Source organism: Melanerpes formicivorus, unplaced genomic scaffold (assembly GCF_026170545.1).
Source record: "Melanerpes formicivorus ecotype bairdi unplaced genomic scaffold, bMelFor1.0.p_v2 SCAF_2, whole genome shotgun sequence".
Lineage (NCBI taxonomy): Eukaryota > Metazoa > Chordata > Aves > Piciformes > Picidae > Melanerpes > Melanerpes formicivorus.
The window spans coordinates 19,151,814-19,174,904 of NW_027142354.1; the positions used below are offsets into that span (position 1 = coordinate 19,151,814).

At 41.3% G+C, this 23,091-nt stretch overlaps 1 protein-coding gene across 1 annotated transcript; it reads right to left on the reverse strand.

Annotated features, from left to right (window-relative positions):
* Positions 1-245: 245 nt before the first annotated feature.
* RAB32 (RAB32, member RAS oncogene family) lies at positions 246-22,605 on the reverse strand. The gene is made up of 3 exons (XM_068152409.1): positions 22,128-22,605; positions 4,167-4,444; positions 246-1,786 (listed from the first exon to the last, which is right to left on the reverse strand). Exons 1-3 carry the CDS (start codon positions 22,354-22,356, stop codon positions 1,637-1,639), a joined length of 657 nt encoding a protein of 218 aa, XP_068008510.1. The 5' UTR covers positions 22,357-22,605; the 3' UTR covers positions 246-1,636.
* Positions 22,606-23,091: the final 486 nt, after the last annotated feature.

Sequence of the window (23,091 nt, forward strand, 5' to 3'; positions counted from 1 at the left end):
ACATCCTGGTATGACCTTGCATAGAGAAGGATGTTGGTTTAGAAGACTTCCTAAGAACCCTTTCATCTGAATTGTATTATGCTTCTAAGATAGTTAAACCCAATCTTAGCTTATGACAAGCTTTTAACATAGCAGCTTCCAGAAGTCAAAACTGTTCTCAAATGTCCATGGAACGCATTTGTGAATAGGGTGGAGCATGTGATTTAAAGATTAATTTTCTCTAAAGCATACACCAACAACATACAAAAGATGCCGAAATATATTTATTTGTCTCTTTAAAAGTATGTTACTCTTTAGAAAACAAAAACAAAACCGAAAGACAGTCTAGGAAACCTCAATACAGATTAAAGTTTATCCAGTCCAGCACATACTTCATACCATCAGATCAAGCAAGACATGACTTCTGAAGTCAGTAGCAATGAGGTACCAGGAGAGAAGAAACCCTTAAAATAATGATGAGCTTCCAAGTCTTTCAATCAAGCAGAGCCAGGATTCAGAATGTATTCAAGAACCATGAAAGCTCTCTAATCCTTTTGATCATCGTTTGCTGCCAAAAATACATGTGAGTTATAACAAGGAAACATAAGCATCTCAGTATACAGAGTTACAAACTGGTAAGCAAGTTCACCAGTTACTAATAGTCAGAAGAGTACAGCACTGTTCTAAAACTGAAAAAAAGATAGAGACTGGGGGGAGGGGGAGGTGCTGGTGGTGGGGATTGATAGGCTAGCAAGAACCACTTAAGCTATTTCCTTCAAGACCTCTCTCCTTCATAGGATTCAGAGGGATCTTACAACAGAAGGAAAAAGCAAGTTCATTATCACAAGACAGCAAGATATCTACTTTTTGTACTCTTGGTAAAGTTTTCAGTGTTAGTGCATGAAAAAGTTATTGAATGTGTGAGTGAGGTTACCATAGCTAGGTACCATCAGTACAACTGCATCCATTAGTGTGTTTCATATGTACAGTATTAACCAAAAATATTCTGCCTTAAACATGAATGTTGGAGATGCATTTTTATTAGTATCTCTATAACCCTGTCATTCCTCTATTAAGTACAACCATTTATCTATCTTGCTCTTCCTCAGTGGTAAAAACCATCTGCTTAACTCAGTCCTAACAAACACACTAAGAGAGATGTCTCCCATCCGTCATTGGACCTTTCAGGATTTATGCAATGTCTTAGCAACAAGACAGATCCTCGTGGTGGGGGATAATAAATACAGGAAAATGTGTAAGTGAGCAGACTAAAATGGGACAATACAGGTGACAAAGAAAGAGTTTAAAGGTGCAAGTTCAGCTAAAACCATGATGAGCAAGTCATATTTGGAATGTAGCACGTGTCCTAAAAGCAAACTAGACACTGTCTTTGTTCCATTTCAGGAGTGTAAACGCTACCTTGTGTTCTCAAGTAAGAAAACACTAATCAGACTTTGTAGCTACTCACAGTAGTAGTGATAACTCATAAGATGCTCAGTTTCATGCTAAACAAGAATATGTAAACACCCACAAGAATCACCTATTCAGACAATACCACAGACACCCCATATGGATTGTCACAATGCAGCACCATTAGCAGCAGTTTAAGGAACAGTCTTGCCACTCATCCCATTACATTTACTCAACAGTGATAGCATTAGCAGCACTGTGATTTACTCTCTGCTTTCAATGGATCAAGATCTAATTTTGGTTTTCCCACATCATTCTCTTCATTTGGAAAAGTTTTGTAGTTGGCAAGTATGTTTTCCACCAAGAATCGAGCAGCTTCGTCTATGTTGATGTTGTCCTAAAAAATATTGAAAGAAAGTAAGTCAGTGATTTATTTTTTTTAAATAGTCACACATTCCTATTAGAAGGTAGACAAACAAAAATTCATCTACAGTCTCATCAACGTGACACAAATATCTTAGATGCATCAGGTCATTCCACATACATTTGCTTTTTGAGAAACTTTACCATACAGTTTGAGACAGTTAATCACATGTATTTCAAACAGGATACTCTACTCTAGTAGGCAGAGGATAAATGTCACCTGCATTTGGAAGACTCAAAAATGCCAGAGTGCATTTTTGCATCAGGAAAGGTAACAGTCTGTTCATTGCAGAGTTCTACTTTTTGGGGCCTTTTCCCACTTCTGCTACAGTTCAGATGCACTTATTTATGTAAAAGGACCTTTTCTATCAGCCTCAAAAGTCCTGTTAAAACAGAGTGCCTCAACTGGAATTCTACATTTTCTTGTGTATTCTTTGAAAAGTACTTAAGAGGTTTCACATATTCTTCTAAAGATGGTGTGTATGCAGGATACTCTGCTGAAATACATCTCTAGGTATCTCACTTACTGAGGGGTCAATCTAGTCTATGTCAAGGGGCCTCTGGTCACAGCTCTGACTTGGCTGCACCACCCACTAGCTCACCACAGGGCTGCCACAACTGGAATTGCTCATCCTTGTTTCCAGAGGAAATACCACACCAGTACACTCTTCTGTCTCTGTATTTGTATATCTAAACTCTACACAAGTACAGTTAGATTATGAGAACATTTGACTCATCACTATCACACTTCACAAACTTGTGGATGCCAGCCACCAACTACTTTTGGTAGTTGGCAGATAGACACTTTTTCCTGCCCCAAGGCAAGGAAGATTCTTCTAATTTTAGTCTAAGGAAGTTTGTAAGATATTTTTATCAATATTTATACTCTCTGCAGTTCTTCTGCCTTCAATATTCTCTTTAATCTACAGGGATCAGGACTGATCTTACTGGTAACTAGACTGAAGATTAAAATATCAGTTCCACCAGAAAGGCAAAAATTAACAAGATATTTAGAGTGGGCAGAACTTAAAGCTATTTGATATACTTAAACAAGAAAGCTATCCTGAATTTTTGCTAAGTATTTTAACTACAACTCTTCAGAGTCCCAGACTAGCCAATTCATAACTGTACTAGGACCAATAGTATCCAGGCTTCTCCCTTCACCAAGAACCTTCTTTCACATTGTTGTGTCTTAAAGTCCAGCTAAAACACAAGTTGTCACTACACTTCCATATTAGGTTTTGTTCCAATGTTACTTGCATTTATTTGTAACCCATGTTGAAGTTTATAGATAGCAGTGTTATGGGCAGGTGAAGCTGGAAGGAAGACATAACCCAAAGCAGAATCTTGGTATTCTTTTTGAGAACCTTAAAATGTGAGTTTTTAGTAACAGATAGGTGAGTTAGGGAATTATTCGTTCAAATGCAAACAAATTATTAGATGATTTAACAAATTCCTGCCAGAATTTACATTTCTTCCTTATTTTAAATTGATTAGGACAAGGTTTGTTACTTCATTTTTTATATTCCTCTTACAGTTGTTTTTATTTTTTCCCTTTAGAGTTGTTTAAGCATCACATTGTGCCAGTTCATCAGCTAAAAGAAGCTGGTAAGCCAAAGGCCAAGAGGGACCCTGAGGTTTAGCTTACCATATAAAGGAGTTGCCAGCCAGATGACTAATTTGATGTGTCATCAACACTGTCTTTATCTGAAGGAACCTTTTGTTATAAGGATCAATTGAATTTTAAGGAACAGCTCAATTTTACTTCCAACTAAGCTACCACAAGCTTATCTCTGTCTTGACAGTCTATAAACTGTGCAATACATGAAGTCACTCAAGTTATCTGAGTAAAGCAGCATTCTGTCTTAGCTTGTTAATATACATCACAAGTTCTTGACCAGTTCAGCCCAAACAAATAGAATAGTGCTTTAGTGACATATTGGTAGCAACAAGTGAACAAATAGCTTGTTTACTTCTAGAGTCTTACCACCTTCTACATGCAACAGCAAAGACAGAAGCTGCAATTTAAACACTTGTACCTACAGACTACATGTATCTTTTGGATAGTTTGATCAATATACAGTAGTATTCACATCTAAAGACTTACTTTGATCCTGATGCATGCAAGAAAAAACCCTAAATGTTATCCAATTCAGTTAATCAAGGTTTACAACTAGTTTTAAGGTTCTCTTGAGTTTAAAATGCAGTTCTGATTTAAACCAACTGTGCCACAAGTCCTCCTCACGAGAGAACTTGTCATTTCCTGCACTTGATAATTTTATCCCTCACACAACTATATTCATCCATTATTATGCCAATACTTAAAAGAGCTCACTTTTCTTATTTATGCTCACCCTGGCAGATGTTTCAAACCATCCAACAAAGCCACCTTCTCTGCAGAACTGGTCCATTTGAGAGGGGTTATGGCTACTATCCTTCTTTTGGTCACACTTGTTTGCAAGAAGAACAGCAGGGATGGGATTGCCATTGGGAAGTAATACTTTACTGTCCAAATCATGCTTCCACTTTGAAACAGCCTCAAAAGTGGAGCCTCTTGTGACATCAAAGACCACAAAGGCACCAACTGCCTCTTTGTAGTATACTCTGGTCATATTTCCAAAGCGCTCCTGTCCTGAAACAGAGAACAGTGAGAAGTATATTTAAAAACAAACATGAACTGTAATCAGTATAAATGAACTTCTGTACCAGGTTAGTACTTGTGAGTTTGGCATTCAAACCTAGTTATCTATTTCATATAACATTACCTCTTCTAGGTTAAGCTCATTGTAATAGCCATTATGTATATCAGACATAACAAATTAAGTGCTAAAAGCAGTTTGCAATCTTAGCTACCTCTCTGAAGTTGTATTTATTAACTTTTTTGTGAGTAGTGTTCATTGTGAAGTAATCCCTACAAATAGTACAAGCACAGCTATACAAAAATCATTCTTTCATTAAGAAACCTCCTGCCCTGTCACTTAGAAAGCATGGCCTTCAGCTGCCCAGAACAATGATTAAAGTATTACTCACAGCTGGTTTTATTGATAGAAGTAAACATTTTTGTACTTTTGAGTTTTAGATTTGGAAAAACAACTCATGTGCATATCACAGAATGATAGGAATTGGAAAGGATCTATGGAGATCATCTAGTCCAACTACCCTGCCAGGGCAGGTTTACCTACAGCAGGTTGCACAGGATGACATCCAGGTAGGTTTTGACGACTGTATCTCTGAAGACTCCAAAATCTCTCTGGGCAACCTCCACCATAAAGTAATGAAGTTCCTCCTCATGTTTAAATGGAACTGCCTATGTTCTAGTTTGTGCCTGTTACTTCTCGTCCTGTCACTGGGCACCACTGTGAAGACGACTGATGCCAGTCTGCAAAAAAATGCTTCTATCTTATTAGATTTAAGCTTTACATTAGCAGGATTTGAAACAACTAACACCTAAAACCAAACTCAACACGACTGTAGTATTAGGGATTGATGCCTTTCAATAGCTCAAATACACTCCACTAGGAGTTCTGTCCTTTTCTGTAACAGTTTGAATTCCAAAGCAGTTTACTCCACAGAACAGCTTTCACCTCTAGAATTCACATCCACTAACAATAAAACTGACCTACATACTCACTTATGACTGCTCTACTGTTGAGCCCTAATGAGGATGTGTATATTCTTTTTATTCTATGGCAAGAAGAAAGAAGCAGTAACACCTAATAGGCAAGAGCTCTGTTGTTGTAAAATGCATATGGTATAGGATGGGAAGAGAAATCAGTATAAACTGAGTAGTCCTTCTTTATAATCCTGTTATTACTGACAATGCACGTGCTAGGCTTCTTGTATGGGATGCAGAACATTCTAGACAGCCTTTTGAAAGATTCAATAGGACTTTCAGGCAAAGCTTTTGCAAGTGCTCTTCTACTTGCCAAAACCCTTCAATATGGAAAAAAACCAACCTGTAGAAAAGACTACTGCTTCAAAGTCTGGAGTCTGACTATCATACTCCCTTTTTGTTATGAAAATTAAATTATGCAAATTTTGCCATGGTCACTTCAGTCAAGGATTCGTCATTCCCTTTCCTGCATCCAGCAGAATTTTTGCTGTAGTCATTTCACCACATGCAAGAACAGTGTTAAGCAGTGCAGAGTGGATCACACCTCAGAGGAGGAAAAAAAAAACCCAAACCTAGAAGTGATCTGATGAAACTACATTTAAGATCTCCAGTGTGCATAGCCATGCAAAGACGACAGGAAAATAACTACTTGCTTACTACAACAGTATGAAAAGAACATCACAGGATTAATCATTCTGATAAGTGCCTTGACATAAACATGATGGTGCCAGAAAGATATACTTTTTATACTTTACGTGAAAATGTGGACCTAAGCTACAGGGTAGTTATGGGGATCAGAGGTTTTGCTTGGGAGCAGGGAAGTATGCAATGCAAAGTTCTTCGTTCTCTAACCACTGAGTTTTCACATCTAAATGACTCAGCACATATTGTCACCATATTTTCCAGTAATTGCAACAGCATTTAAGTGAAATATTTGCATAATCAGGAACTGATACAGTTCCCTACAGCAGCATCACAGGAAATAAATTTAGTTTAAAACTAATTTTGCTTCCCAGTTTGTACAATGGAACAGGAGTAATTTGTAAGATAAAAGCTACATTAAAATAAATCTGACATGAGCAATGTTATCTCTGCTCTTTACTTCACTGTAAACCAAGATAGAATAGAATAAAATAGAATAGACCAGACCATGTTGGAAGAGACCTTCAAGATCATCATGTCCAACCCATCAACCAATCTAACCCACCTAAACAACTAAACCATGGCACCAAGCACCCCACCAAGACTCCTCCTGAACACCTCTAATGATGGTGACTCCACCACCTCCCCAGGCAGCCCATTCCAATGGGCAATCACTCTCTCTGTATAGAACTTCTTCCTAACATCCAGCCTAAACCTCCCCTGGCGCAGCCTGAGACTGTGTCCTCTTGTTCTGGTACTGGCTGCCTGGGAGAAGAGACCAACATCCACCTGTCTACAACCTCCCTTCAGGTAGTTGTAGACAGCAAAAAGTTCACCCCTGAGTCTCCTCTTCTCCAGGCTAAGCAACCCCAGCTCCCTCAGTCTCTCCTCATAGGGCTTGTGTTCCAAACCCCTCACCAACTTTGTTGCCCTTCTCTGGATACATTCCAGCAAGTCCTTCCTAAACTGAGGGGCCCAGAACTGGACACAGTACTCGAGGTGCAGTGCAGTGCAGTGTACAGGGGCAGAATGACCTCCCTGCTCCTGCTGGCCACACTGTTCCTGATGCAGGCCAGGATGCCATTGGCCCTCTTGGCTGCCTGGGCACACTGCAGGCTCATGTTCAGCCTACCATCGACCAGTAAACCTTGCTACGAAGTATATTTTAAAGAGCTCCTACAGTAATCTTTCCATGTGTAAAGAATCAGAGTCCTGTTTTATGATAATAGTATGACAGCACTGTGGAAGCCCTGGCTTCAGGTTTGCAGGAAATACTCTACACTCCTATCATAATTTCTGCTCTTAACTCCTACATGATGGGAACTGAAGCTAGGAAAAGCAAGTTAAATGTGAAAATGACTGCTGGCTATGCATGACAGTTTGTCAGGATTCCTTCTCCCAGACTACTTACCATACTTAAAAGTCTTAATATATGGTTTATGTGAACTAATGAGAACCTACTCAGAGAAAGTAAAATGGCCTATCTGGGAGACACTTCTCCAGCTACACCTTTGGTTTACATCTGTAAATATCAAGAGCATAAGAGGAGTTCCCTTAGCCTGTAATCTAAACTTGGTCCTATCTGAAACCACATAACTCAAACTGGTTTTGTCGGTCACATTTAAACCCTTAATATCTCCTCAAGGGGACTCATATCAACAAGACAAAGTTCTTCAAAACCCTTTCTAATGAGCCTAGCAGTTCTGACATCCTGCAAAAATTGTGTCATTAATATAGAGTAGGTAGATTACCAAAGGTTATAAAAGCAAGAATGGTGGGAAAAAATAGTTTCTTTCATTAAATTCATGTTAGTTCAAGTCATCTTTGACAGGATGATCAGCTTAATGGATGGCAAAATCTCAACAACTTTAACAAGTTTGGCAGTTCCAAATCAAACAAATCTTAAACTATAGATTACACAATCTAGACTGCAGTCACCCAAAAAAAAATAAAAATCAATGCACAGCTAGGTGAAGTTTTATTCTAAAGCTTTTTGCTGCAAACTGGAGGACCATTGCAATGAAGTTTTGCAGCCTTCTCCTAGACCAAATAACGCAGAGTCATCCAGAGTATGATAAAAAGCAAGAAGCTCCCAGTTTATTCAGAATGAAGTCAAACATTTTTCACCATTGTCCTTCAGAATGTTGAAACTCAGAATTCAGTTACTTTAAAAGGCAGCTTAAGTTCAATGAGAAGAAGAAATATACCACACAGGAAAAGTTTTATTGATAAAGCCAAGTTAAAAAAATCCCAACTATCTGTCAGTATTACTATAATGTGGAAAACGATCAAGAGACCTAGTGAATCAAATTGAGTTAAAAATGCACAGGAATAGCATGCTGCTAGTGTTTCAGTCATTCCGCTTTTCCATCAACAGGGACTATAAACTGCAGGAAACTCAAGGCATCACAGGACATTTATTAAGCTACAATGAATATTTGCAATAAATCAGTTTCCATTTAGGAATACTTAATGTTTTCATTCCACTGTAAGAAGGGTTCTCAGATAAACTATTTGCCATGACTATGTGCCAAAATTCAAGAAGGATCATTAGTGACAGTCAGACCAACTCAAATTTGATTGTCAATACCATGACTTAGGACCTTGCTATCAACTACTCTAACCTTATTAGCCACGCAATGCAAGCACAGTGCTACTATTTTGGCTTCAAAGCCAAACTCTGCAAGTTAGCTGTTTCAGACAGGTTCTAGGTTGAATAAAAGAACAAAAAACAGGGAAAAAAAAAAAAAAATTCAACAGCAGGGGAACTCCCTTTTTTTCCATTCTTGTTTCTGCTAAGGCCTAACCTAATAACTCTTCTGAGGGCTCCAGTTGCACTGCTTTACAACAGATTTTTCTCCAACTTCCTGGATTTCTACAGTCAGGTTTTTACACGCTAATGTCAAGGAGTGGCAGTTCCTAGTTTACAATTTCAACTCTCAGTAAAGTTCATCTCATTCAGTATGGAAGATTTAGGGTAGCACACCATCCAACACGGTTGTGTATGAACCCCATTCCTCTCACTATGTTAGAACCGCTGCTGCTTTCAAAACTCACCTTTGTCCTTTAGGATCCACAGGCAAGAACAGACTACATTTTGGATGTTTGGCACAATACAGCAAATACCTAGAACATCCCCAAGAATGCATCTCACAGTTCTCCAGGCATCTAATGCATATTACAATAGTAGCAGGGTCAGGTGTGAAGTGACCAAGACTCTATTTCAACCAGATATATCAATGTTACTGTCAAGCTACCACTGATGATTGCATTCCCATGTCTCCCCAGACCAGGGCAGCTTGTCCCAGAACTGTCTTACCCAATTAGTTTGAATCTTTTATTCAGCAAGAAGTAGGCTAACCAAAGCACTATCAATATTACAGGACATGCTCAAATGTGTCTACCTGCTTTTTCACATGAGTAGCAGCCATAGATTTGAGAGCAGACAGGCTCTGAGATTATCTGTTCTAGATGGCTCTCTACTTCTCACTCTTACCCATTCCAGCTATTAGTGCAAAGCTGCCATTTGTTTAAACCAGAGAAGTTGAACTATACCAGCAGCTCCAGCAGGTACTAGAAACCTGTAAGAGTTAAAAACCACACATCTACTGACTTTAAATTTCCAGCATTATGGGAGTAATATTTGGTATTTGTGGTTCTGGTGACAAACACCATGAGGTTAAAAAGTAAGAACTACAAGAACATTTTATCTTCCTGTATTAGACAGAACCGGAAGTAGTTTCACTGGCTGCAGCTCTTAGTTTCTAGTAGGCAAAAGGAACCTCAGACAACTCAGTGAACTGCTAGTGTCCTTTCTTACAAAGGCTGGTATGAAAAAGCTTAGTGACTACTAGATGGATCTCCTCCCAGCAGCAACCTTCAGAAGAAGGGTCTTCAAGGGAAAATGTAACCAGCCAGTTAATCCCTGTAGAACCAACTCCCTTTTTATCATGACATAAACTCTAGTCCTCTGGTTATGTCTACATTAGGAAGTTTCAGAGTGCAGCTGAAGCAGTTCTGTTGAATGAGACAGCACCAGAGACCTGCCATTCACAATATACTATAGACACAGTATGTATGACAGGCTCTGTAATCACAGAAAAGTCACTGAGGAGTACCAGTTCAGGTACAGCAGTATTTTGATTTAGGTCATAATACAAACAAAGTGTGAAAACACATTCTTAGAAGTCAACTGCTTAATTCTGAAATCATAAAAACCATAGAATTGTTAGGGTTGGAAGGGCCCTCAAGATTCATCTAGTTCCAAACCCCCTGCCATGGGCAGGGACACCTCACACTAGATCAGGTTGCTCACAGCCACATCCAGACTGGCTTTAACCTCCAGGGATGGGGCTTCTACCACCTCCCTGGGCATCCTGTTCCAGTGTCTCACCACCCACATGGTGAAGAATTTCTTCCTAACATCCAATCTGAATCTACCCATTTCAACTTTTGTTCCATTCCCCCTAGTCCTATCAGTACCTGACACCCTAAGAAGTCCCTCCCCAGCTTTCTTGTTGGCCCTGCTTAAGATACTGGAAGGCCACAGTCTCCAGGCTGAATAGCCCCAACTCTCTCAGTCTGTCCTCACAGGAGAAGTGCTCCAGCCTTTGAATTATCCTTGTGGTCCTTCTCTGGACACATTCCGGTACTTCCATTTCCATGGAAGTAGTTCACTGTAAAGTATCATTGCACAATGCAGACTGTTTCTAAGCTGATAGTTTGTTAGCTACCTGCCATTTTCCAAATCAGCGACTTGTCTTTCCATTCATTGTTTGTGATCATTATGCTCTATTCCAAAGCAGGACAGTCCTTTTCACTACCAGTGAAACAACAAAAGTAATGGAGTGTAAACACTCAGACCTTATGGCATCTTATTTCCATCAGGAAGGCTAACCCCATCTATCATCCTAAGAGAAGAGTGTGCTTTTCCCATCTATTTCTCAAAGACAGATTCCTTCCTCAAAAAAAATTGTAGAGTTCTCACAGGGAATTTTACAGCATGACTGATAAGCTTTTCACTGCTGCCTGTAACCTAGACCTAATAATTTATGATTGTCCAAACTAATGTTAACAGCTTATTTTCTTGTCATTAAGAAGTTTAGAGGCAGCACTCTGCACTTATGGTTCAAGAGGCTTTGTATCACAGTATCACAGTATAACTTAGGTTGGAAAGGACCTCAAGAATCATCAAGTCCAACCTATCAACACAGACCCCATGACTAGACCATAGCACCAAGTGCCACGTCCAATCCCCTCTTGAACACCTCCAGGGACGATGACTCAACCACCTCCCTGGGCAACCCGTTCCAATAACGAATGTCCAGCATCACATGTATATGGGATGTAAAGTAGGACAGTAATGCAATAAATTGATGACAAAATTATGGCCAAACTTTTATTGAGGGTAAATAAGCAAAAGCAGCGCTGGGTGGCTGGGGAGTCTCCTGCTCTACCAACGGCTCACAACTCTACTAGCTTGGTCTTGTCCTTATATAGTCTTTAGGTCATGCAACGTCATGCTACGAGATGTTTCTAGCTCTGCCTTCTTCTCCGGTCCTTCCACCAGTGTGAATGCATGCAGGTTAGGGCAGGGGTCGTCATTTGGGTCAGAGGTCCCTCCGATGAAGGTTCCTAAGTCTTCCTCATTTGTCTTTTTCTTTGACCTTTAGTTGTGCACATGCACAAATTCTCCCCCACCCCCCCTACCCCGAGACCAGTTCTTGTTGCTATGCTATTTACCCACCATACCTTGTAAAACAGAACATTGTGGTCTTCAACATTGTTCCATTATATATTCACCTATCAACTGACAACTTTTAACCTTCTTATTCTTCTATATAATCTAACAAATAAATGATTAATTTGTCTCAACTATTACAACCAACTATTACAATTATGTTTGTATAAAGAAGTTTCACCTGCTTTGCTTTCATCTTTGCTAAACAGTAAATTAACAAGAGAGGAAGTCCTTGAGTAAGCACTGTGTTTCCATCCTCAGGAAAACTGAGTCCAACCAAGCTAAATGTTTCAACTAGTTGACAAATGCAGCATGTATGAAAAATTCTCCTTGCATTAGTATTCAGAAAAAGTTGACACTAGTCTAATTAGTGCCAGCAATGGCATGACTTGGTACTTCCTACCTTGTTTTAACTACACTTAACCAATCAACCAATCTGCCAGACTTAAGCTATTTCATGCCTGACACCCTGTAATCCATCTCCTTTGGTGAGCCGTCATTCAGCCAGAGCTGTACTGTGTACTTACCTTTGATGCTGCATGGCACTACAGCATTTCACAGGGCACACAGGAGAACAGTTCTAAAGTCAGTTTGTCTCAGAAACAAATTTATCACGAGACTGAAAAAATGTTAATCTCTAATATAGTCAATGTGTCATGGCACATAGTGTGTGATTGGAATTTTGTACCAAATAGCTGCCACTACCCTCCACCCTGTACCCTAGCCTGGGAGCATTTGAAAAACCAAGTTCCCATAAGATGTTTGCAGCAACACTCAGAGACTGCCTTTTAATCTATTATTTGAAAAGCTGCTAAAAAGCATACAAAAAGGAATACTGGTTTTCATTTGCTGCTAATCTAGAAGCCAGTACTACTAAAAGCTTGCTACACCTTCTCTAGACGGGGTTAAAATATTTATTCTAAACAAGCTCTATAAACCCCTAAAATGCCATCACTTTTCCAAGCATAATCTCATCACTCCATCTGCCTTTGTCTCATTAGCCAGAAGATAACTTTGAACATCTAATGTTCTATCTCAGGCAGCTCAAGATGCAAACTGTGCTTTGCAGTCACTGCCTGCATGTTAGCTTTAACATTCACAAGAACTTCAAAAGAGTTGTTTCTTATGCTTTCATACAAAAATATAAAGAAAATAAATCCCTTATTGCAAATCACTTCCTTCTGACATGGCATACACAGCACACTTCAGAAGTTCAAGCAAGTATTTGAAAGGGCCAGTTTAAAAAAGACTGCAAAAGGAGGGCAACTGTTACCACTGGAGTTCAAGGAAAAGTATTTCCATCAGCTGTGAGATTGAATCCCAGCAGGCCTGCCCACTACTGAAGGGAAGAGTCTTATTTTATACAGCATGCTGGAGCCTTTTTTTGAACCAAGCAGCTAAGATTACCTGTCTTCAGAAATGCAGGAAAGAAAATAATCAGCTAAGAAAATCCCCTTTACAGTAGTTGCCTCCTCAGATTGTACTTGTGTACATTCACTTCACTTGCACCCTGTCCTAGTCTGCATATGAGGAAAGACAAACTGATAAGAGGTAGAGATGTAAATAGACAACACCACGACTGTGAAGCTGCAACACTGATGCAAGAAGAATTGAGGAATGTCAATTTAAATTCATAAAAGCTCCCTACATCAAAAGAGTTTGACTTGTCAAACCAGATTAATTTCTGACTACTTGAGTCAGAATTACATGGAGGGTGAGTTTAGCCAACATTTTTCTCAAGAAAACTTCTGCAAAGATTTCTAGTTTGTTTAAAAATCTAATGCAGAAATTAGTTGTGTATATGTTGTGTAATATATACCATTTTTTCCTCCTGTCTGGTCTATTGCACACAAACTTAGGTATTATTTCCCTTTAAGGCAGCTTCCCCCTTGCACATTTGATGAATGATATACATCCATTCTTTATTCTCTGTATTGGAGTGCTAGGGAAGCATTATTTATTGCAACCTTGTAGAAAGCATAAACTTCTGAGCAGCAACTGCATATGATCTATCTGAAAATAAGGCAGAAGCTCATTTATTCTGTAGTGATGTGAACCTCAAGCACTGGTACACTATGTACATTTCCATTCTTAACAGAAATTAAAAGTACCTGCAAGGTCAAATACAGCAAACTTACTTTCAAGTCTCTGCTAGATAGGGTGGTCTTCTAAGATCACATCTTTAATCTCCTTTCTTGCATGACACCTAGAAAAGCCTATGAACTAACTCTAAGCTTATTTCCAAAACACTTCAAAACCCATCTGTCAATATTCTACCATTGAAATGAAAATTAACGAAACAGTACTCTCCTGCATAATCAAAACTGCCATAATAAACTCCTTTATGACACCAACTTCAAGACAGTAACATTTACCTTGTACTTAAGGAATTCCATAATCATACAGGCTTCAAGAATAGAATAAACCAGGTTGGAAAAGACCTTTGAGAGCATTGAGTCCAACCTATAACCCAACACTATCTAATCAGCTAAACCATGGCACCAAGCATCCCATCCACCACTCTTCATCATTTTTCAGCAGTCCTGGCTCACTGGAGAGGCCCCAGAAGATTGGAAGCTGCCCAACATGGTGCCCATCCACAAGAAGGGCTGGTTGGATGAGCCAGGGAATTATAGGCCTGTCAGCCTGACCTCAGTGCCAGGCAAGATCATGGAACAGGTCATCCTGAGTGCAATCACACAGCGCTTACAGCATGCCCAAGGGATCAGGCCCAGCCAGCATGGATTTAGGAAGGGCAGGTCCTGCCTGACCAACCTGATCTCCTTCTACGATCAGGTGACCCGCCTGGTGGATGTGGGGAGGCCTGTGGATGTAGTCTACCTGGACCTCAGCAAGGCCTTTGACACTGTCCCCCATAGCAAACTGCTGGCCAAGCTGTCAGCCCATGGCTTGGAGGGGAGCACACTGCGATGGGTTAGGAACTGGCTGGATGGCCGAGCCCAGAGAGTGGTGAATGGTGCCACATCCAGCTGGCAGCCAGTCACTAGTGGTGTGCCCCAAGGATCAGTGCTGGGCCCTGTGCTCTTTAACATCTTTATTGATGATCTGGATGAGGGCATTGAGTCCATCATCAGTAAATTTGCGGATGACACCAAGCTGGGGGCAGGAGTTGATCTGCTGGAGGGCAGAGAGGCTCTGCAGAGGGACCTTGACAGGCTGCACAGATGGGCAGAGTCCAACGGCATGAGATTTAACACATCCAAGTGCCGGGTTCTGCACATTGGCCACAACAACCCCATGCAGTGCTACAGGCTGGGGTCAGAGTGGCTGGAGAGCGGCAAGGCAGAGAGGGACCTGGGGGTGCTGGTCGATGGTAGGCGGAACATGAGCCTGCAGTGTGCCCAGGCAGCCAAGAGGGCCAATGGCATCCTGGCCTGCATCAAGAACAGTGTGGCCTGCAGGAGCAAGGGAGGCCATTCTGCCCCTGTACACTGCACTGGTTAGGCCACACCTCGAGTACTGTGTCCAGTTCTGGGTCCCTCAGTTTAGGAAGGATGTTGACTTGCTGGAACGAGTCCAGAGAAGGGCAACAAAGTTGGTGAGGGGTTTGGAACACAAGCCCTATGAGGAGAGGCTGAGGGAGCTGGGGCTGCTTAGCCTGGAGAAGAGGAGACTCAGGGGCGACCTTATCACTCTCTACAACTACCTGAAGGGGGGTTGTAGACAGGCAGAGGTTGGTCTCTTCTCCCAGGCAGCCAGCACCAGAACAAGAGGACACAGTCTCAGGCTGCACCAGGGGAGGTTCAGGCTGGAGGTCAGGAGGAAGTTTTACCCAGAGAAAGTGATTGCCCATTGGAATGGACTGCCCGGGGAGGTGGTACAGTTGCCATCACTGGAGGTGTTCAGGAGGAGACTTGATGGGGTGCTTGGTTGCATGGTTTAGTTGGTTGGGTGGTGTTGGATGATAGGTTGGACGCGATGATCTTGAAGGTCTCTTCCAACCTGGTCTATTCTATTCTGTTCTATTCTATCCAGTCTCTTCCTAAACACCTCCAGTGATGGTGATTCCACCACCTCCCTGGGCAGCCCATTCCAATGGCCAATCACTCTTTCCACGAACAACTGCTTCCTAGTATCCAGCCTAAACCTCCCCTGGCACAGCTTGAGACCATGTCCTCTTTTTCTCATGCCGGTTGCCTGGGAGAAGAGACCAACCCCCACCTGGCTACAACCTCCCTTCAGGTAGTTGTAGATGGCAATAAGGTCTTCCCTGTGCCTCCTCTTCTCCAGGCTAAGCAAGTTTAGTTCAACACAATATATAGAGTATTTCATGTTCCTATACACTATAATACTAAGCGCAAGAATGTTCATTAATATGTATGACTGAGTACCCCACTGGTAAGATAAAGAAATTGCTGCATCAGCAAGACCAATAACCATACCTTATTTCATAATATTTCACAAAAAAAACCCAAAACAAAACACCAAAAAAAACCCAAACAGAAGACAGAATTTTTAGAAACCCCAAAACAATAAAAACCCCAAGCATGTTGACATCCAGAACCTGTGTTCAGAGATGTTTCTTTCTAATGTCTCTTGCCTTCAAACAAGTTTAACATGTTCAGCACTTATTTGGATACTTAGCTGTAGAGCTACATGCACAGCCAAGCAGTCTCAGCTGAAAGCTCATAACTCTAACTCAGCTGTTCAAGAAGTCACATGAAATGACACCCACACATGATTTCCCACGGAGGGGTGGTTTCTAGAAGGAAACACACAGTACACCTTCAGTTCCATTTCTTGTCTCTACTGCTGCTAAGTCACTATTCAAAACTTTCCAACACAAGCAAGCCTTCTACTTTCCCCTCCTCAAAATATATCTACTTGTCTCACATTTTTCCAGCCAACATCACCTTAAGTAACTCTTCTTGCATGAAATGTATGCTTAAATGTGTGTGAGCAAGAAGCATTCACCAATCAGTCACAGTCTTTCATCTGCCTGGAGACTTAATCACATAAAAGATTCTCCAACAGAGACTGGAGTGACCTGCCTCAAGTTGTGAGAAAGACATGCTCCCATCTCCACATGCTGGAGACTCCATCACCATGAAATCAGGAAACAGTCACAGATAACTTACTGTTTTCTGAAAAAACTCTGAGCTCCAAGCCCTGTATCCACTTCTAACTCTTTTATTTATATGTGCATTTTTCACTCAAGAGTTATCTGTATAACAACAAGGCGGGGGGAACCAAACCAAAACCAGTTTGCAACAGATTATGCCTGGATTATCCTGCTTCCACCTTATGCTCACTTGTACTAGGCACACAGATAAGAAATTTTTTTCCCATGGTTTCTTTGCAGGAATTGTCATTTTAATCCCTATATTGGTTTTCAAAATGCATTGTGGGTAAATCCAAGTTGTTACAAGAATACCTTAACTAACTTTAGAGACTACTACCTCCAAGCTCTCCCTTAGGAGAGACTCCTGTGCAAAGTAATTGAAGTAAATACTTCCATGGCACAGAATTTTATTTGTATAAGAAATGAAGGGGTTTTTCTTGTTGCACCCTATAGACTTTCAGGGATGCACTGGGATTGGTGTTAAGGCCCACTTTTTTTTTCAGTCCATAATGCAAGGAACAAGTCAATAACTCAATTATAGAAGCAACTTGGCAGTTGTCTACTATGTCAGCATCACAAATGCAGACTGAGAAAACCTGAAATATGCAGCTGGTTGAAACTGATGATTTCCCACATGGAAATATACTATTTCAGAAACTAGAACAGCCTGAATGCCTTTGAAACTCAGCCACCAAAATACACAACAGTAGACAGCCATGCTACACAGAAGTTGCATGCCATCAAGCTACCAGGCACTCTGCCTTTCCAGAGGAGATAGACATTATTCTATTGCTTATCTAAGCAAGAAAGCCTGCATTGTGTCTTCACTATCTTACCTCACAAGTACTCACTTCAGTTTTCCTTCCCTACTGTTAGGTTTTACAATACCCTCCTTTTTCTCCCACATCCATGGTTTTCTGCACTCACTTCCCATTTCCTATTGCTTCCTATAGACAGAGCAAGCTAACTTCATAAATGTTTAACAACAAGTTGCATATCTATGATCCATTTGTATTTATAGAAAAGATGGATTATTCCAGCTCTTCCTCAATTTAGTGTTTCAGCAAACTACTGCCTCTAATTTCTCCATCCTCTTGGGGATTAGAAGATACTTTTACTAAATTAAAGTTCAGGTCTTTTCAAGGAGACAGATGCAAGCTTAATAGCAGTTCTACATGCTATGGGTCTTTTCATTCAAATCCTGAAGCTTATGTAGAGCATATGTAGAACAATGAAGTACAATAATTTCTCTTTTCCCTGGCCAATTTCATAGGCACACTTTCAGTTAAATCATTACTTCAGCTTTAATAAACTTTGAGAAGAAATGCTAATAAAGTCTTTGAAAAAGGGTGCTATTACACCAAAGTTCAGAATTGCTCAAAGCTTTAAAAACAAATTTGTCTACCATTTGTCATTAGTGACACTCCTCAGAAGAAGCCCAGCTCAAGAGGTCATCTGACTTTTACCAACCCTGCCCTCCAGTGAGTTGCACATCTGTACAAGCTGATGTGAGTACCAATGATAGTGTGATCATAAAGCAGCAGCTAACACTACTCAGTTGCTGGTCTTACTAGGTCAGAACAAAAGTTATGGTATGTAAAATACTGATAGGTAAAATACCTATTCTGTCCATGATATCTGACTAAGTTTCATCAACATGCCATTTTCATCTCCTACACTACATTGTGGTCATTGCAGTATATTTACTGAGTGCTTGTCAAGTGGGACTCTCTAGCCTTGAAAAAGATTTAAAAGCACTTCCCTGCCACTAGGACTCCATTGCTTTGTATCTCTTTACCTCAGTGGCTCATTCCTATCCTGTATTTATTTCACCCAATTATTTATGTCCTTTGATCAAAGGTGTCAACCTGGTTCCAACACTTTCAGAATTTTTCCAGAGAGAGATATGTACCATAAGTCCACAAAATAACACCTCAAGAGTAACGCCTAAGGGCAGATCAAGTTTTAAATTTTGATCCTGTATGGGCATCCATGTAATCTGTTCAGCTTCTTTCAGAATAATTCATATGCTGCAACCACAAAAATTTGACTGCAATTGATCAGTCTTACTCCCAAACTTTTTCAGCTCTATTATACAAGAGGTTATGTGTCTAAAATCAAAAATGTCTATGTATTTCTGGAACAGACAAGTCTAGGCACAACAGTATCCTTCTTTGCCCTTCACTATTTTCGTACCTCCCCCGCTTTTATTCTGCTGCAGAAATGTGTGTTATTTTGTGCTTTATGAGGAGGCTATTTTCACCAGGAAAAAAGAGCATGAGCAGTGTAACATTGTCATGATCCATTTCATAAAATTATCTAATCGCTAAAAAAAATTTCAGCTAACATGAGAAATGGAAGTCACTCAGGAACCTGCTGCATTGCGATACATGGCACAGCATTCATTATTTCAGCTACAATCACAGCAGAAGCACAGTATCTGAATTACAATCTTCAGCTCATGGCTGAGCTACATGGTTAGTTCTTATCATTGATTTAAGCACAGAACCTTAGATTGCAGCATCCAGCTCTTTGAAGAAAGCTTTTTTATGAAGATCTGTTAAGTACAAGCTTTGATCTAGCGAAAAATAACATGTCTTTCTACGCTCAAGGGTTAGACTTTAATTCAGAAGCCTTTTTAAATGCATCAAAATCAATTCAGAATGCCAGCACCATATTGCTTGCAGGGAAGTCACATGTAACACTGCTTGCCATAAGATACAGATCTCTTCAAGAGATCTAAAGCTGTTTGCACACACCAGCAGACAAAATTATCTGCATGAGATGTTGAAAGCCAAAAGACAGTTGAGCTGATGAGTTAAAAGGGAATGACTATCACATGCTCAGATACTTTGTTGCACACTTCAATAAAGCATTGCAGGGAATATGCTCTCTGACTATACAGAAGCCATCTTCAACATGGTTCTCCAACTAGTAATTTCTACAGAAATCTGTTAACATCCTCAGGTATTTAGAAGTACACACTACTATAGATATAAGACAGCTGCAGACCAAGAACTTTGGCAGTTTTAAGACCGTGAAACAGCTTTCATAGATGCTAAAATCCCTTTTAATGATTATTGCTTAACTGAGATGTCAAGTTCCATAAACTATTACTCTCACACTGGCTAAGCACAGCTGAGCGAAAAATCACTAGGATTACTTCTCTTCTTGGTCTTGTTTTTGAGGGGTTTCAGGTTTCAATTTGTTTGGGTTTTGGTGGTTGTTGTTTGATTTTTTGGGGGGTGTGCGTGTGAGGGGGGGTGTTGTGTGCTTGGGTTTTTGTTTGCTTGTTTTATGGGGTAAGGATCCCCAGCCCTTTGGAAATGGAATAGCCTGAACTACCAAATACAACATAAGAATTAGAAGTGCAAATTGCATTCTCCTTTTTCATTTTTGCAACAGAAAGACTAGTTGGGAATTTGATAAAAAAGTAAACCACATTGTGAAATAGAAAAAATATTTCAATGACAGAAAAAAATTAATTCTTCAGTCTACCAGCAATATGAGTACAAGCCTCCAGGGATTTACCAGCAACTCTTAACTCAGTCTTCACATAGCAGTGTCCAAGATACTGAACACCGGATTATTGTCCAAGGACAATAATAATCAAAAGCAAATAATACCACTGTCTAGATCTTGAAATTAATGCACAGGTGTATTGATAGGACATTTCATAACTTCTTTGCTACAAGTTACAACTAAGACTCTGTCTAGAATGTTGAAACAGGTGGCTTTGACAAAGCACAGTCTACCCCATTCTCAGAAATCAAGGGCTGTGAAAAAGTGAAAGACAAGTCTGGCAGCCTGACAAACCCCAGGAACCTGATAGTCTCTACTCTTCAATTTTTGGTATCTCAGGGTTGCTAAAATATATCCAGAGCACTGTGGTGGCTGGTAGCAATACTGCCAATCGATTTACAGAAAGTTAAAACTGATCCATAAAAGGAACACATCAGAAGAGAGAGCTCACCAAAGTTTCACTTACTTTCCAAAACAGTGATTAGAAAACGTTGCCTCACAGGCTAACAGCAGAAAGACCTATGGTGTGTTTCTGCATACAGCATTAAAACCCACGCTTTCAAGTTTGAGGAATTGTATTTGGAGCATTCCAAGAGAACCTTTAGAACAGAAAGACCAGAAGCTGATGTACAGATGGTCTGTCACAGGGTCACAGCAGCCACATGTTATGCTTCCTCTTTTCTGAAACTTCTACTTGATAAAGCTCAGAGTTCACGGAAACAGTAACTACCAGTTGTTACCCTAGTATCTTCTGGTTTAAACAGCAGCATTTGCAATAAATGTTACTGTTTCATATCCAAGGAAATATTCCGAATGTGATGGAAAGCGATGAAGAGAACTGCAGGTTAACATCTAGGCTGCACACAAAACTAGAAATGCATTACCAGCTTGCAGGGACAGATTTATTACAAGACCATAGCAAAACAATTTTTACCTGTGGCATTTCACACTACAGCATAAGCTAAGTCAACCATGACATATACTCAGAGTCTTTAAAACAGAAATGTTAAAGAAACAGTTTGATTTATTCCCAGGAAAACAATAAGGTACAGTTTGAACAGGTGAACAGAGCTTTACTGCTTCCGTGTGCTCAGAGTACCTTCCTGACACACAGACCCATGATTCGAATGTAGAACTAAATATAACACAAGCCACTCTTTCAGTTCACATTGCAATGGCGAGAGTTACTTTTAAATTAAGTAGGTGACTTAAAAACATGCAAAGTTTAAGCATACTTGCTTTGAGAACAAAATTAGCTATTTGACTGACCTTTAAAGTGTGCTTATTAAACATAACCTGTTCAGAAAAGGTATTATTTCCTCTAGAAGTCTTACAGAGCCACGATCTATAAATTAAGCAGTAGTAGTTACGCAGGCCACAAGCACTGGGAGGAGCAGTAAGAGTTGGAACCCTCTGGGAGCCCTTGAGCCAGCAAAAAAGAATAAAGTAGTTTTTTAAGGACTGCTGTAAAACCCCGGTCCAAGCTGAGAGCCCCAAAACATCAGCTAACAGGAGCACACAGCCCGACTCTACATCGAGACCTCCCCCACTCTACTTACGCCTCAAACACAGCCAAGAGGGGTTGCGGGTAACAGGGGAAAGAAGGGTGACAGACTCAGTCAAAATACACTTTCCTCCGCAGAGGCCGGGCCCCAGAACCCCAAACCGCAGTTCACTGGCATCTTTCCCCCTCGACACCCGCTCTCGGCCCTTACCTGCTATATCCCAGAGCTGCAGCCGCACTAGGGTCTTGTTGTCCCAGTTTATAACTTTGAGCGCAAAATCCACCCCGATGGTGGCCCGGTAGTGCTGGGAAAAGAGCTGGTGCACGTACCGCTTGATAATGCTGGTTTTACCCACGCCTAGCTCTCCGATCACCAGCACCTTGAAAAGATGCTCCCGGCACTCCGGCACGCCGGAGCCCGCTCCTTCCCCGCCGGCCATCCTCGGCCTTCCCGCGGAGCGGAGCGCAGCGCTGCGGGACCCGGCGGGACGCCGCGGAGAGATCGGACTGCCGGAGCCTCTCCCGCCTCTTAACTTTCCCAGCTCCCAACTTTCCCTCGCAGGCTCCCCGCTGGGCTGGCCCAGGCGGGCGGGGAGGCGAGCGAAGATGAAGCGCGGTAGAAGAAGAAGTATGAACCACCTAACCACCTGACTATAGTCACAGGACGCGGAAACTCCGCGGCCTTATGAAAGCACGGGGAAGGGCAGCGGGGAGGGGCAGGGGGAGGGACCTGGCCCCGTCCCCGTCCCCGTCCCAGTTCCCCGGGATATCGGCGGATTGCAGGAGTGGAGGATGGTGGAATGGGAGTACTGGAATCTCTCGTAGCTTTCTTGGTTCTTCTCCTGGTCGGGATGGGCTGTCCGGGAGGCAGCCTGCAGTGGCGGAAGACCAGCGGTCCGTCCCGCTCTTCCGGGCAGGCCTGCCCCAGGGGAGCGCCTGGGGAGAGCGGGCTGGGTCGCTGGCCATAGCGGCAGCTGAGTCCCGAGAGGAGGCTCTAGCTGGGGACATGGCATTCCCCGAAGGCAGTATGTTCCACCTCTTTGTACTGGTAATGGCCGCAAAGTTTTTGCTCGGTTAAGTCTCGGGAGCGCCTCTTCTCTGAAAACATGCAGATTGTCTTCCTTCTGCGGGACGAAGGACTTGGTCAGGGTGTCGCCAGTAACCCACACACACCC